This window comes from Trachurus trachurus (genome assembly GCF_905171665.1).
Source record: "Trachurus trachurus genome assembly, chromosome: 2".
Taxonomy (NCBI): domain Eukaryota; kingdom Metazoa; phylum Chordata; class Actinopteri; order Carangiformes; family Carangidae; genus Trachurus; species Trachurus trachurus.
The window spans coordinates 1,488,528-1,500,339 of record NC_139914.1 but is presented as its reverse complement, the minus strand read 5'-3'; the positions used below and the strand labels follow the sequence as shown (position 1 = coordinate 1,500,339).

The 11,812-nt window shown below is 45.6% G+C and overlaps 2 protein-coding genes across 2 annotated transcripts; one reads left to right on the top strand and one right to left on the bottom strand.

The window, feature by feature from the left end:
- Positions 1 to 43: 43 nt before the first annotated feature.
- LOC310997667 (uncharacterized protein) lies at positions 44 to 4,760 on the top strand. Its single transcript, XM_083987449.1, has 3 exons — positions 44 to 320; positions 1,291 to 2,246; positions 4,322 to 4,760. The coding sequence occupies exons 2-3, from the start codon at positions 1,310 to 1,312 to the stop codon at positions 4,738 to 4,740; spliced, it is 1,356 nt and encodes a 451-aa protein (XP_083843575.1). The 5' UTR covers positions 44 to 320; positions 1,291 to 1,309; the 3' UTR covers positions 4,741 to 4,760.
- Positions 4,761 to 4,992: 232 nt separating this feature from the next.
- On the bottom strand, positions 4,993 to 11,771 carry fbxo3 (F-box protein 3). Its single transcript, XM_083985527.1, has 12 exons — positions 11,570 to 11,771; positions 10,274 to 10,363; positions 10,030 to 10,193; positions 8,913 to 9,027; positions 8,610 to 8,814; positions 8,466 to 8,511; positions 7,722 to 7,806; positions 7,498 to 7,620; positions 7,267 to 7,382; positions 7,076 to 7,183; positions 6,915 to 6,997; positions 4,993 to 6,120 (listed from the first exon to the last, which is right to left on the bottom strand). Exons 1-12 carry the CDS (start codon positions 11,662 to 11,664, stop codon positions 5,974 to 5,976), a joined length of 1,377 nt encoding a protein of 458 aa, XP_083841653.1. The 5' UTR covers positions 11,665 to 11,771; the 3' UTR covers positions 4,993 to 5,973.
- Between the last annotated feature and the right edge of the window lie 41 nt (positions 11,772 to 11,812).

Below are 11,812 nucleotides of genomic sequence, written 5' to 3'. Positions count from 1 at the left end.
ACGATTTTTAATGCTGAATTAATGAGTATTAGTCTTGGTTTAAAAGGACGATTGTGATTGGTCGGTGCTCAGGCAGCGGAAGCGCGCTGATTGGCTGCGCCGGATGTAAACACGGAAGTGTGCTGCAGCGTCGCGGCACGCTGAAGCTGCTGCGGTGGAAACAAAAACACAAACAAAAACATTTAAACCGGTTCGGGTTTTTCCTCCCGGGGTTGAACCTGCCGTCGGTATCGGAGCGGAGGCTCAGTCCGGTTCGGAGGGAGGAAAACAACGGTCCAAACGGCCGCTACAGCGCAGCTAGCCTGTTAGCTGCTAACTCCGTAAGTTTCCCTTTATTTAACCTTTTACCGTTAAAATGTCTCGGTTCCGGTCTCGGGTCGAACCCCGAATAACGAGTTAAACAGTGAATTAACTTCACAGATGAGTCCGAGTCCGCCAGGAGCCTCAGTGGTTCTGTTATTTACACTTATTTAGAAAAACTGCGATGAATTAAATGAAGTCTGGTGATGGAGAAACAGACATCGATCCGTTATCTGTTGCTGCTACAGATGATTCTCCATCAGCAGTTTTTCAATTAATTTAATTAAATATCAGATAAACATGAAAAATGTTTTTATTATACATTTATTATATATTATATAGTGCAACCAAGTCTGCCAACACATTGACTTTAATGGCCAATTGTGTTAATTATATGTAAATACACACAATCAATTAAAAAATATGGTTTTATTACATAGCATAATGAATACAATATTAGTATTGATTGAATCTATCCTATCCTCCATTGAAAATAGCTAAAATACTTGTTTTGTCACTTTTTCCTGTATTTTCCTTTACTCTTTTTTCTTGCTTTTAATTGTATGTTTAATCATGTTTCCAATTTTTACTATTTGGGGTTTTATTTGAATTCTTTAAAAAAAACGGTATGCTTTTATCTTTTTTTCCATTTCTAGTTACTGTTAAATGTTTTGTTTTCATGTAAAGCACATGGAGTTGCCCCTTGGCATGAAATGTGCTATATAAATAAAGCTGCCTTGCCTTTATTTTGTGTCAATTTTAACTAGCACTGATTTTAATAATAATAATTAAAATAACCCTTTTTTTCTTCAAATCTCAACTAAAAACCTATTTATTTAGGATGGCTTTTAATACCCAGTAGCATGGTGACACTTTTATTTTATTGCTTTTATTGTTTTTAATTGTCTTTACTTATTCCTTTGTATTTACTATCTATTCTAAAGCACATTTACATTAGTGTTATAAACCCTGATGCTTCTGTGATTCCAGTTTTCCTGCAGCAGCTCTGATGTCGGTCATCGTTCAGACTCGTGGCGAGGTGGGCGGTGGCGTGGCGGCTCACCTGCAGTGCCCCCACTGTGGCCACTTCTCCAAGAGCCACGCCCACCAGCTGTCCCACCTGGCCGCCTCCCACCCGGCCCGCCTGGACGCCGTGTCGTTCGGTCGCCTCGGCAACATCCTGATGTACCAGAGCACGGCGCGGCTGTTCCACTGCTCCAACTGCTTCTACACCAGCCGGGACTTCACCAAGCTCTACAAGCACGTCATCTCCAAACACTGCATGGATGAGAGGGAGGGGGGAGGAGGAGGAGGAGGAGGAGCGGGGGAGGCGGGGGATGATGGGAGTGATGGAGGAGAGAAGGAGAAGGCGGGGGAGGAGGGGGAGGAGGAGGAGAAAGCAGGAGAGGAGGGAGATGGGGAGGAGAAAGCAGGAGAGGAAGCGAGTGAGGATGCACCGAAGAGAAAGAGGAGTGATGCTGAGGAGGGAGAGGAGGAAGGAGGAGGAGAGGGAAATGGAGACGATGGCGTCGCTCCACAGGCGGCGGAGCCAGCGAAACCCGACGGCGGCGAGGAGGAGGAGGAAGGAGACGACAGCGTCCTGGTGTTCGACGGCGCCGGGTACCGCTGCCTCATCTGCGGCTGGAGGAACAAGCTGAAAGCTCCGGGCATCAACCACGTGGTGAAGAAGCACGACATCCCCAAAGCCTTGGCCTCGCAGGCCGTCAGACGGGACGCCGCGGCGCCATGGCAACAGCAGCATGGGAGAAGGGCGGCGGCGGCGGCGGTGGCAGCGGCGGACAGCGAGGACATGGCGGCGGGCGAGGTGGTGACCGGGCTGAGCGGAGCGCTGCTGAAGGAGGAGATGGCAGCGACGGCCAAGGTGGTGCGCTTCGTCTCCAACCGCTTCGTCTGCCTCATCTGTGGCTGGAAGACCAAACTCAAAGGTAACGACCACGACACACACGTTATCGATGAGGCCAATAATAACCATTATTGACCATTTACTGAATGAAAAAACTAATAAAATAAACCAATGGACGATGCATCTGCTGCAAACACATCATCTGCTTTTTCATTTTTGGTTTTAAAGGTTGAATATGAAGAATGAGCAGATCAGGGTTCCTACAAAAGTATGGAAACTATTGTACTATGGAACTTTATTTATAAATAGTTCAGGGATAGTTCAACATTTTGTCAAATTGGCCCATTGCCATAATCCCTACAGTCATAGCAGTCGGTTCGTTACCTTTAATTATCGGTGCATGTTGTTTTGAGATCGGCGGAGCAGAGCCGTGAGCTGCTCAGAGTTACGCTACGGAGGCTCATGGGATTTCTTGGTTTCCCTCATCAAACTCATCAAATACACAATCCAACAACTCCACAACGCTCTGGTGGACAAGTTGTGACCTGCACATTCACCACGCTATGAGATAATAACACAACGTTACCAGACAGAGTTGTTTTAGAGGGAAATTCATGCAAAACCGCTGATGCGCGTTGCCTTCAGGGACAGTTTTTCATCAAGCAGTCTCTGTATTTCCCTCTAAAACAACTCTGTCTGGTAACGTTGTGTTATTATCTCATAGCGTGTGTTGAACATTTTCAGGTAGTGTCACCCAGACCTGACTTTTTTGCTTTGGAAAACACTTGGAGAATAAACTGTCATAATGAAAACACGACATTTAACTATCTTGTTCATAAACGATGGCGTCAGGACTTCTCATTTTGACGACACTGACATGAATACTAAGTATTACTTGCTTTTGAGGGATGAACAATTCATTTTGAGCAACAAAACACTTTTGCAGGTTATCCACTAGGTTTTGCAGTTTGTACTAATTGAAAAGCACCAAAGCGACTGAGGAAAAACTCTAATTGCTCTTTGGGGCCCCCTAGTGGTGGTGTGGGGCCAGGGCTCCAGTCGGCCTTTAAACGGAGGCATTTGAGACAATGCAAGTTCATTTTCCACCTACTTGCTACATGCAATCAGTCATTTCAACACTGGTAACCCTGGTGAACAGAGGAAAATCCTGATTTAGAGGATCAGCATCAAAGTATTTATCAGGTTGCACCCTGAAATTTTCTGCTTGCACTTTTAAAATTTGAAGTTAGGGGCCACATTTGCTCCTATAGTGGGGCAGATAAGCAAAATAATTGTGCGTTTTAATGACTAAAGCATGAAACTTTCAGCATTTCATCTACATACCCCAAGGTTTAATTTCAGACGTGGAACCACTTTGGTGGCTGACCTTTAGGGGTCTTTAGGGGTCTTTTTCCACATTATTCCCCATTGGAAACCTATGAAAATCTGGGAAGTAAAGGCTACAGAATATAAGTTATATTATTGAGTATTTAGTAGTATTATGTAACACAACCTCTGTAATGCTAAGGAATGGCTTCTCTGCAATACATTCTATTGGTGGTGGTGGGGGGGGGGGGGGTTCCGATGAGCAGGAAAAGTGGGTGTGGCTGTTTTTTTCCACCAAGGAGTGTTTTGGCTGAAAAACTAATGTTTGCGATCAACTCAGAATCATGAAAAACCCCTAGTTTGACCCCTCACAAGATATTTAAGGCCAAATTTAACATCACGGAATTTTCGTAAAATCTGCACGGGTACCCCAACTTTGAGTAGTTTTTTAGGGGGTTTCTCACTGGAGTTGAATTTCAACATTTTATTACATGATATTACACACCTTCCTAAACACAATGGTGAAGAAATGTATTGGTAATGATTTACTTCCCAGATTTTCATAGGTTTCCAATGGGGAATAATGTGGAAAAAGACCCCTAAAGACCCCTAAAGGTCAGCCACCAAAGTGGTTCCACGTCTGAAATTAAACCTTGGGGTATGTAGATGAAATGCTGAAAGTTTCATGCTTTAGTCATTAAAACGCACAATTCCTTCCATATATGAGCTTATCTGCCCCACTACTAGTATAAAAATGTCCCTAAGCAGGTGTTTAATTTGCTGGTTGAGTGACACCTGTACCTGTGTGTGTATGTGTGTGTGTTGCTGCAGGTTTCGCCATCAGCCACGTGGTGCGCAGCCACGACGTGGAGCGTCCGTACCGCTGTAAGGACTGCCAGCGCTGCTTCTTCCTGCCCAGCCGGCTGCAGCAGCACGTCAGCGCGGCTCACCGGCCCGGACGCTTCGCCTGCCCCTTCTGCTGCTTCAGGTCCCACTACCTGGGAGGCTTCAGGAGGCACTGCAGCCGCTGCAGCGCCCGGGAGGAGGGAGAGGGGGAGGAGGAGGGAGGAGGAGCAGGAGGAGGAGGAGGGAGGAGAGGAGGGGAGGATGAAGAGGCAGAGGAGAACGAGGAGGAAGAGGAGGGAGAAGAGAGGAAGGAGACGAGGTCGGGGAGGAGACGGAGGAGATCAGGGAGGGTGATGATGATGATGGAGGAGGAGGAGGAGGAGGAAGAGGAGGAGGATGAATGAGTGTAGGAGGAGGAGGAGGAGGAAACAAAACCTTCTTCTTAATCTCGGTGTCTTTTGTATTTTCTTTCTAAAACATTAAATAAAACCTGACGACGTGACGTTTGTTCCCTGCTTCTTTCACATCCTGATACGGATACGGGGGCGTCTCCATGGCAACACAACACAACACTGATGATGGTGCTGTATCAGGTGTGTGTGTCTGTGTGTGTGTGTTTACCTGTGTTTCCTGAGGAGACGACAGGACACAGTCGGTGCTGCAGCCACGAGCCATTTCTCATTTATTTAGCCAAAAAACATACAAAAACAAACCCGCAAATCACATCACGTCCTGACGGGGGAGGAGGGGGAGGAGGAGGAGGAGGAGGAAGAGGAGGAGGAGGAGGAAGAGGAGGGGGGAGGGGCTTCCAAAACAAAAACAAACAAAACAAAGAAATAAAGAAAGCATTCGATGTGCTGCTCAATAAAGTTTGTTCCTGATTTTTCACCCGACGACACATGATTCATGACTAACAGCAAGAAAAAAAACAACGCGTCGTTCGGCCTTTTTTTCCTCCACTGCAGGAACCGACTTCGCCCGTGGAGACTCAAACTGAAACAAACTGAAAACTGAACCTGTTCCATCGTCGTTACATCGTTTTTCTGCTTTTTAAATAATTATTCACTTTTTTTTTTCTCGATCGATTCTGAACAGATTCGTCTTTTTAAACTCGTCGTCGTCTCCAGCTCCAGACCGGCGGCGGTCGGGTGGAGCGATGCGCTGCTGTGGGCGGAGCCAGGAGAGAAAAAACATAGATTTGGCTCGTTGCCGCAGACGACGGCTCCTGTGTCATGAGCCAATCAGAAAGAGCCGAGCTTCTGGCTCCGCCCACAGCAGCTGAACATCGCGGCGTGGCGTTCCTGCAGTGGGAAAAGTCGCTAAAAGTTCATTTCTAGATCCCCGGCAACAGCTCGCTCCTGATTGGTCGAAACCGGGCGTTTAAAAAGAAGAAGAAAAAAGAAAAGAAAAAGCGCCATCGCGGTTGAGTCTCGTCCTTAAAGCCGCAGCGTCTCGTCCTTCACGACGTTTAAACACCAGAAGAAGAAAATCTAAGAGTTTGATTGGCAGCTGGAAGTCGACGTGATCGTGTCCCTTATATGGCTCCGTCCCAGAATCCCCTGCTGCTGCGTGCCGCCAATCAGCCGCTAACACTGTAGTGTGTGTGTGTGTGTGGAGGAGGAGTCGGGGGTCAAAGGTCAGATGTGGCGAGGGCACCACGCCCCCTCCAGGGCGGCCATGTTGATTCCTCTCAGGTCGCCGAAGTCGTCGCCGTCTCCGTCACAGTACTCGCCGTCGTCGTCGTGGTCGTCGAGCCGAGGCGTGAAACTGGTCGACGCCTTCTGCTGCAGGAGTTAGACGCCACCGGGAACAGAAAGGAGCAGGGGTCAGGCTAAGAGCTGCAGCAACAGTGTTTTATTTTACGTGAACGTAGGAGTAGGACTGAATAACTTTTCTTTATTTTACTTTTTTTTTTATCAGCTTGAAATAAACTGTGAAATAAACCTGAACCGGACTCGTTCTGGTTCCATCAGTGTTTCTAGGACCAGTTTGTTGGGTTTAACCAAGATTTCAATCTGATTAAAGGGTCTAAAGACAGTTATTATGAGCTGGCGGAATGTTTTGTGGAAACAGACTCTGGTCTCCTGTTCTGGACCGGGCAAATAAAAGCCTCCAGGTCTCAGTTAGAAGTTCTTGTGAATGAACAAAACCTCTCAAAGCCCACGATCGCCTGTTTGAGCCCTTTCTAAGCTGCTTTACTCCTGATACAGTTCAAATTAAGACCTGACCCGGTCTGACGTTGAGAACTGTGACTGAGCCAAGGAAAGAGACGGAGCCTAGATACAAACATTTATTTATTAGAAGTTGAATCGTTGCTGATTAAAGCTGTAAATGATGCTGCTGTGGATCTGACTCTTTCCTTCTGTTCCAACTCTGTTAAACAGGAACAACAGAACCAGTGGAGATGAGTTTACTCTTTGTTCTACATTAAATTAAATCCTGGAGCTGCTACTGGATTTACTGGATTTAACTTTAATAACATTGTAATAATAATCAGCTTTGTGTTTGTCTGACGACCTGCAGAGAATAAAAGCAGCGACAGAAAAACTTGTTTCTGAGTGTGAGTGTGTGTCGTTACCGTTCGGACCACCGGCTCTCTGAAGGGGGGGCACACCATGTGGAAGCGAGGGATGGCCACGTGGAAAACTTCCTCTTTATTCGCTGCAGCAGAAACAAACTGAATCAGAACTCGTCCCACGTCTCCAGCAGTGTGTGTGTGTGTGTGTGTGTGTGTGTTACCCAGTCTGTGGAAGGTGTAGTGTCCCTCCATGTACTCCGAGGGCGTGGAGAAGGTGGTGCAGCTCGAGTACTCGTGCACCTTTCCAGGCGTCATCACCGGGAACTCCCCTGCACACAAACACAGACACGGAGTCAGCGGATCGTCTCGGCCAATCACGGTGGAGCTGTGCGGTCGTGTGCGAGCGACGTACCGACGACGCCGGGGCCCTGGACTTCCTCCACGTTCCCGTCAGACGTGGTGATCTTCCAGTAGCGGCTGTCGAGCTGACAGGCGGCTTCAGGCGGCGCGCTGCTCGACATCTCTATTCTGAGAGAGCGCGGCCATTAAAACACAGAAGAAGAGGAAGAAGAAGAGGAGGAGGAAGAGGAAGAAGAAGAAGAAGTGTTGCTGTCACCGTGGAGACAGACAGACAGACGGGTACCTGATGCGGTAGGTGAAGAAGAAGTGCGGAGGATGGACGGAGGAAAGCTCTGGCAGGAAGGAGGTAGAAACAGAGACGGTGATGTCGTCGGTGGTCGCCACGCAACCTTTGTCGTGCACATACCTGCACGGAAACACACACACACACGGATCAGTTACACCTTTACTGTCACTAGGGAACTGACATGAGACATTAAGGTGTGTGTGTGTGTGTGTGTGTGTTACCTGAAGATCTGGTCTCTGATGATTGGATACTCTCCCGTGACGACGTTGTGGACGTAGGTGGTGAACCACTCCAGGAAACAGGAACCTACACACAACGATTCGATTATATGATGCTTCTCGATGCTTCACATCCTCAATTTTATTTATATTTTTTATTTTAATGCATAAAAAGCCCACAAAAACTGACTCGTGAGCTGGTGGTTAATTAATTAATTGTTTGAATTTAAAAATTGATTATGTGACATAACTGCATCGTACACTTAAGAATCTCGATGCATCTTTGAAACGATTATTTTCGGCCCCCCTACTATGATGACTTGTAGAAGATTAATGTTGGTATCAGTTTTAATAATAATGTGATACAGAATAAATTCTTGGTGTTTTCGCTTTTATAAATTTTGAAATGATAGTTTCACCCACAGGTTGCCATTGTAATCGACAGTGACGTCAAACAGTTTCCCTCATATTCCACGGTCCCGTTTTTTTTTTACATTACAGCAACAAACACGTCGTCTGTCCAACTTTTTCAATTTGAACCGAAACAAAACAACATTTGCGAGGATGAAAACACACAAGATACGACTCAATCTGAGCCTCAACATGAAGAAAATCAAAGACCTGAGGAGGCAAAAACATGAACTAAACAATGTGGATTTTTATCTGTTTCTAAAAACATATTTACGTAGAAGAGAACAATCACGGTTCATTCAGGTCATCTGAGCTCACGCAGGTGGATGAACTCACCTGTGATGAACATGTCGATGGCTGAAGGATCCTGAGCCGTCTGATCCTGAAAGACAGAAAACAGGGCGGAGTCACTAACGGTTTCACTTCCTGTGTTGTTGCACGCATGCCGCTAAAGTGCTTTTATTTTGAAAGGTCACGCACGGGGCAGGGGTAGAAGCTCTCGAACATGCGGCGCCCCTCGGCCGGCTCCAGCGCCATGTACTGGCTGAGGCCGGTGTGGAAGCAGAAGGTGAGCGGCAGACAGCGCCTCATCCCCTTCCTCTGCTGGAAGCCGCCGGCCGCCGTCTCCACGTCCAGCAGCACCTCGGACCGGTAGTGGTTGGACAGGGACATGCTGCCCATCAGCCTGAGGACACAGACAGACAGAGAGACAGGTGGTGGTGGTGAGACAGGATTAACCTCCAGCAGCGTTAGCAGCGGCGACTCAGTGAGACAGACACCGACCCCGGGATGACCAGCTTCTGTCCGTTGTGGATGCGGTAGGAGCAGCGGTAGTCGTCAGGGAGTCGGCAGCCGATCTGAGCCTCGATGTCGTTGAGCTCCACCTCTGTGGCGCCCTCTGCAGGAGAGGAGGAGAAACAACAGGGATGACTTTGACTTTGACGAAAGGAACTGCAAATATGGGTTATACTGAATTCATTAAAGAGGAATTCTCTCCTCCTGTGTCTCTAACCCTCCTCTCCTCCATGTGCGTTTGTTTCCAACAATGAAGAAGCCGGTGAGAAATCAATCCATGGAGCCGTGGAAAACGTTATTTATCATCTACCATGTTACCATGTGTACAGCTCTGGAAAAAATGAAGAGACCACTTCAAAATGATCAGTTCCTCTGGTTTTACTGTTCATAGCTATGTGTTTGAGTAAAATTAACACTTTTGTTTTATTCTATAACCTACTGACAAAATTTCTCCCAAATTGGAAATAAAAATATTGTCATTTAGAGCATTTATTTGCAGAAAATGGCAACTGTACCTTGTATAATGCATAGAAAACAAGCTCATATTCATTTTAAAATAACACAACACTACTTTTTAAACTAAAGAAGAGTTTAGAAATCAAAATTGGTGGAATAATCCCAATTTTTAATCGAAGCAGTGTTTTTTATTTATTTATTTATAATCTTTCTTCCTCATTTAATATGATTTAGTTCAGGTGATCAGCTGATCAGTGTTGGAGTTCAATAGACACTGGAATCGATGGCTGCCACATGTAGAGAAGCTGGTTTATTAACAACATTTTGGAGTGGTCTCTTTATTTTTTCCAGAGCTGTATATGAGCTGTATATGTAGTCTTATCTGTCATCAACAAGAGATTACGGGTTACGGGTTAGCGCGTTACGTTTGTGTGGCGGTGTCGCCATGGAGACGAGAGCTGGGACACCGGGTCGGAGGCTCTGATCTTACAAGGTTGGTTTTCAGCCAAGAGACGCTCCATTCTCCCTGGAACTAGTTACTAGTCAGTGATCTAACCAGAACTAGGACTCTGGAGCTGGTTGTTAAAGGGACACATGGAGCTGAGTTAACTCTTTAATAGTTGAAGTTGACTCTGTGCGGTGACGTCACCTTTGAGCGATGCGATCATGCGAGGACACCTCTGCTGCAGGAAGCTCTTCAGCTGCTCCCAGGCTCGCTTCAGCACCGGGTAGTACTGGATGTAGCGGCCCAGGTCTCTGTAGTACTGTTTGAAGAGACAGTACCAGGACACGCCGCTCTGCAGCCGGTCCGCACTGCACACACACACATAAATCCACGTTACAGTGAGTTGTGAGCCATGTGTTTGGTTTTTACATCCTGACTGTAAACTCACTCTGTCAGCAGCCAGTGTTTGGAGCAGAGGTATTTCCACAGCGGGTTGTGTTTGGAGAGTTCATTCAACCTCCTGCTGGCGTAACTACAGCTGCAGAGGAGAGGGAGACAGACACAGGCAGTTATTGATTTCAAAATGAAAAGGTAAATTAACTTGTAATAATGCTCTCTGAAGCTGTGATGTGTGACAGCTGCAGGGCTGCAGGAAATACTCACACCCTTTACTTGTGTAAAAACACTAATATCACAGACAGTGTAGAAAATACTGCACAGAAAATGTCTCAGGTGGAATTATGTGAGGAAACCAGTGAAATATGTTTAAATAACTGTACAGAATGACCTCTCTCTTTGTTTTTTATATTTATATATTAAACAAGATTCAAAAGGACACTCAAGAAAGGTGTCATGCATAAAGAAATCTTATTTTGAGCAACTTCTACCCACTTTATGCTATTATTGTACTAATCACAAGGAATTGTTGTGATTTGAAGTTGTTTGTCTTTAAACGGACCCGAGGAACAACAAGGTGAAGACTAATCAGGACTCATGTACAAATAAACAAATAAATATGTTTCTACTTGTTTTATACATTGTATGGTACAACGCTACTGTAACAACCAAATTTCCCATGTGTGGGGTAAACAGTCTTATGTCTTAAAATAATAATTAAATAAACAAAGGGAATCAAAGTGAAAAAATATATCCTATAAACTTATATTCATCTTTATTTAATTAACCATTTTGCTTGTTTTTATGTGAGATTTTAATCAGTACAGTTATTAGAAGCTGTCAGATTCAAAGTATGGCAGCACCAAGGTAAAACCATCAGATTAGAGTTTGTTATAACAAGAATAACTTATAATGGGATGAAAAAACATGATAAATACGATTAATATCATGAAGTGAGTTAATGATAAGTTGCTTTATACATTACGTGTTCGTATAAACCGATGTTTAACAGTATTACGACACTTTTAATCAGATAAGAACAACGACAACAAACAGAAGCTACATGCTAAGCTAACGAGCCGCTGTTCGGTGCTGACAGCTTCAGCTTCACTTTATTAACATACAGAAACTTCACTCGCATATACATTAAGACTGGATATTAATGATTATATATTAATAAACGTGCATTAAGTCTGTGTTGGTGTTGTTTCTGTGTCTGCAGGTTGTTGTTGTTGTTGTTAGCCGTTAGCCGTTAGCCTGTTTCCGTTCCGCAGCTTCTCTACATTTACACCAGTTTTTCTGTCTTTTTTGCAGAAACCGGGTTAAAGTGCGTGTGTCGGACACTTACTGGACCAGGTCCCTGAAGCCCAGGAAGGATAAGATGTGCAGCAGCGGGTCTGAGGGCAGGTGGTCCACCCGAAGCTCCGTGTTAGCCGCTGCCATCGTTAGTAGCCTCTTTTCTTCTGCTACGGTGATTTAACTGCAGCGGAAACTCCAGAGTGTCTCACCGGCGCCACCTGCTGCACGAAGACCACCGCTACAGGCGCTCTCTAGTCAGACAACACAAAGACTTTCTAATAACATAAATAGT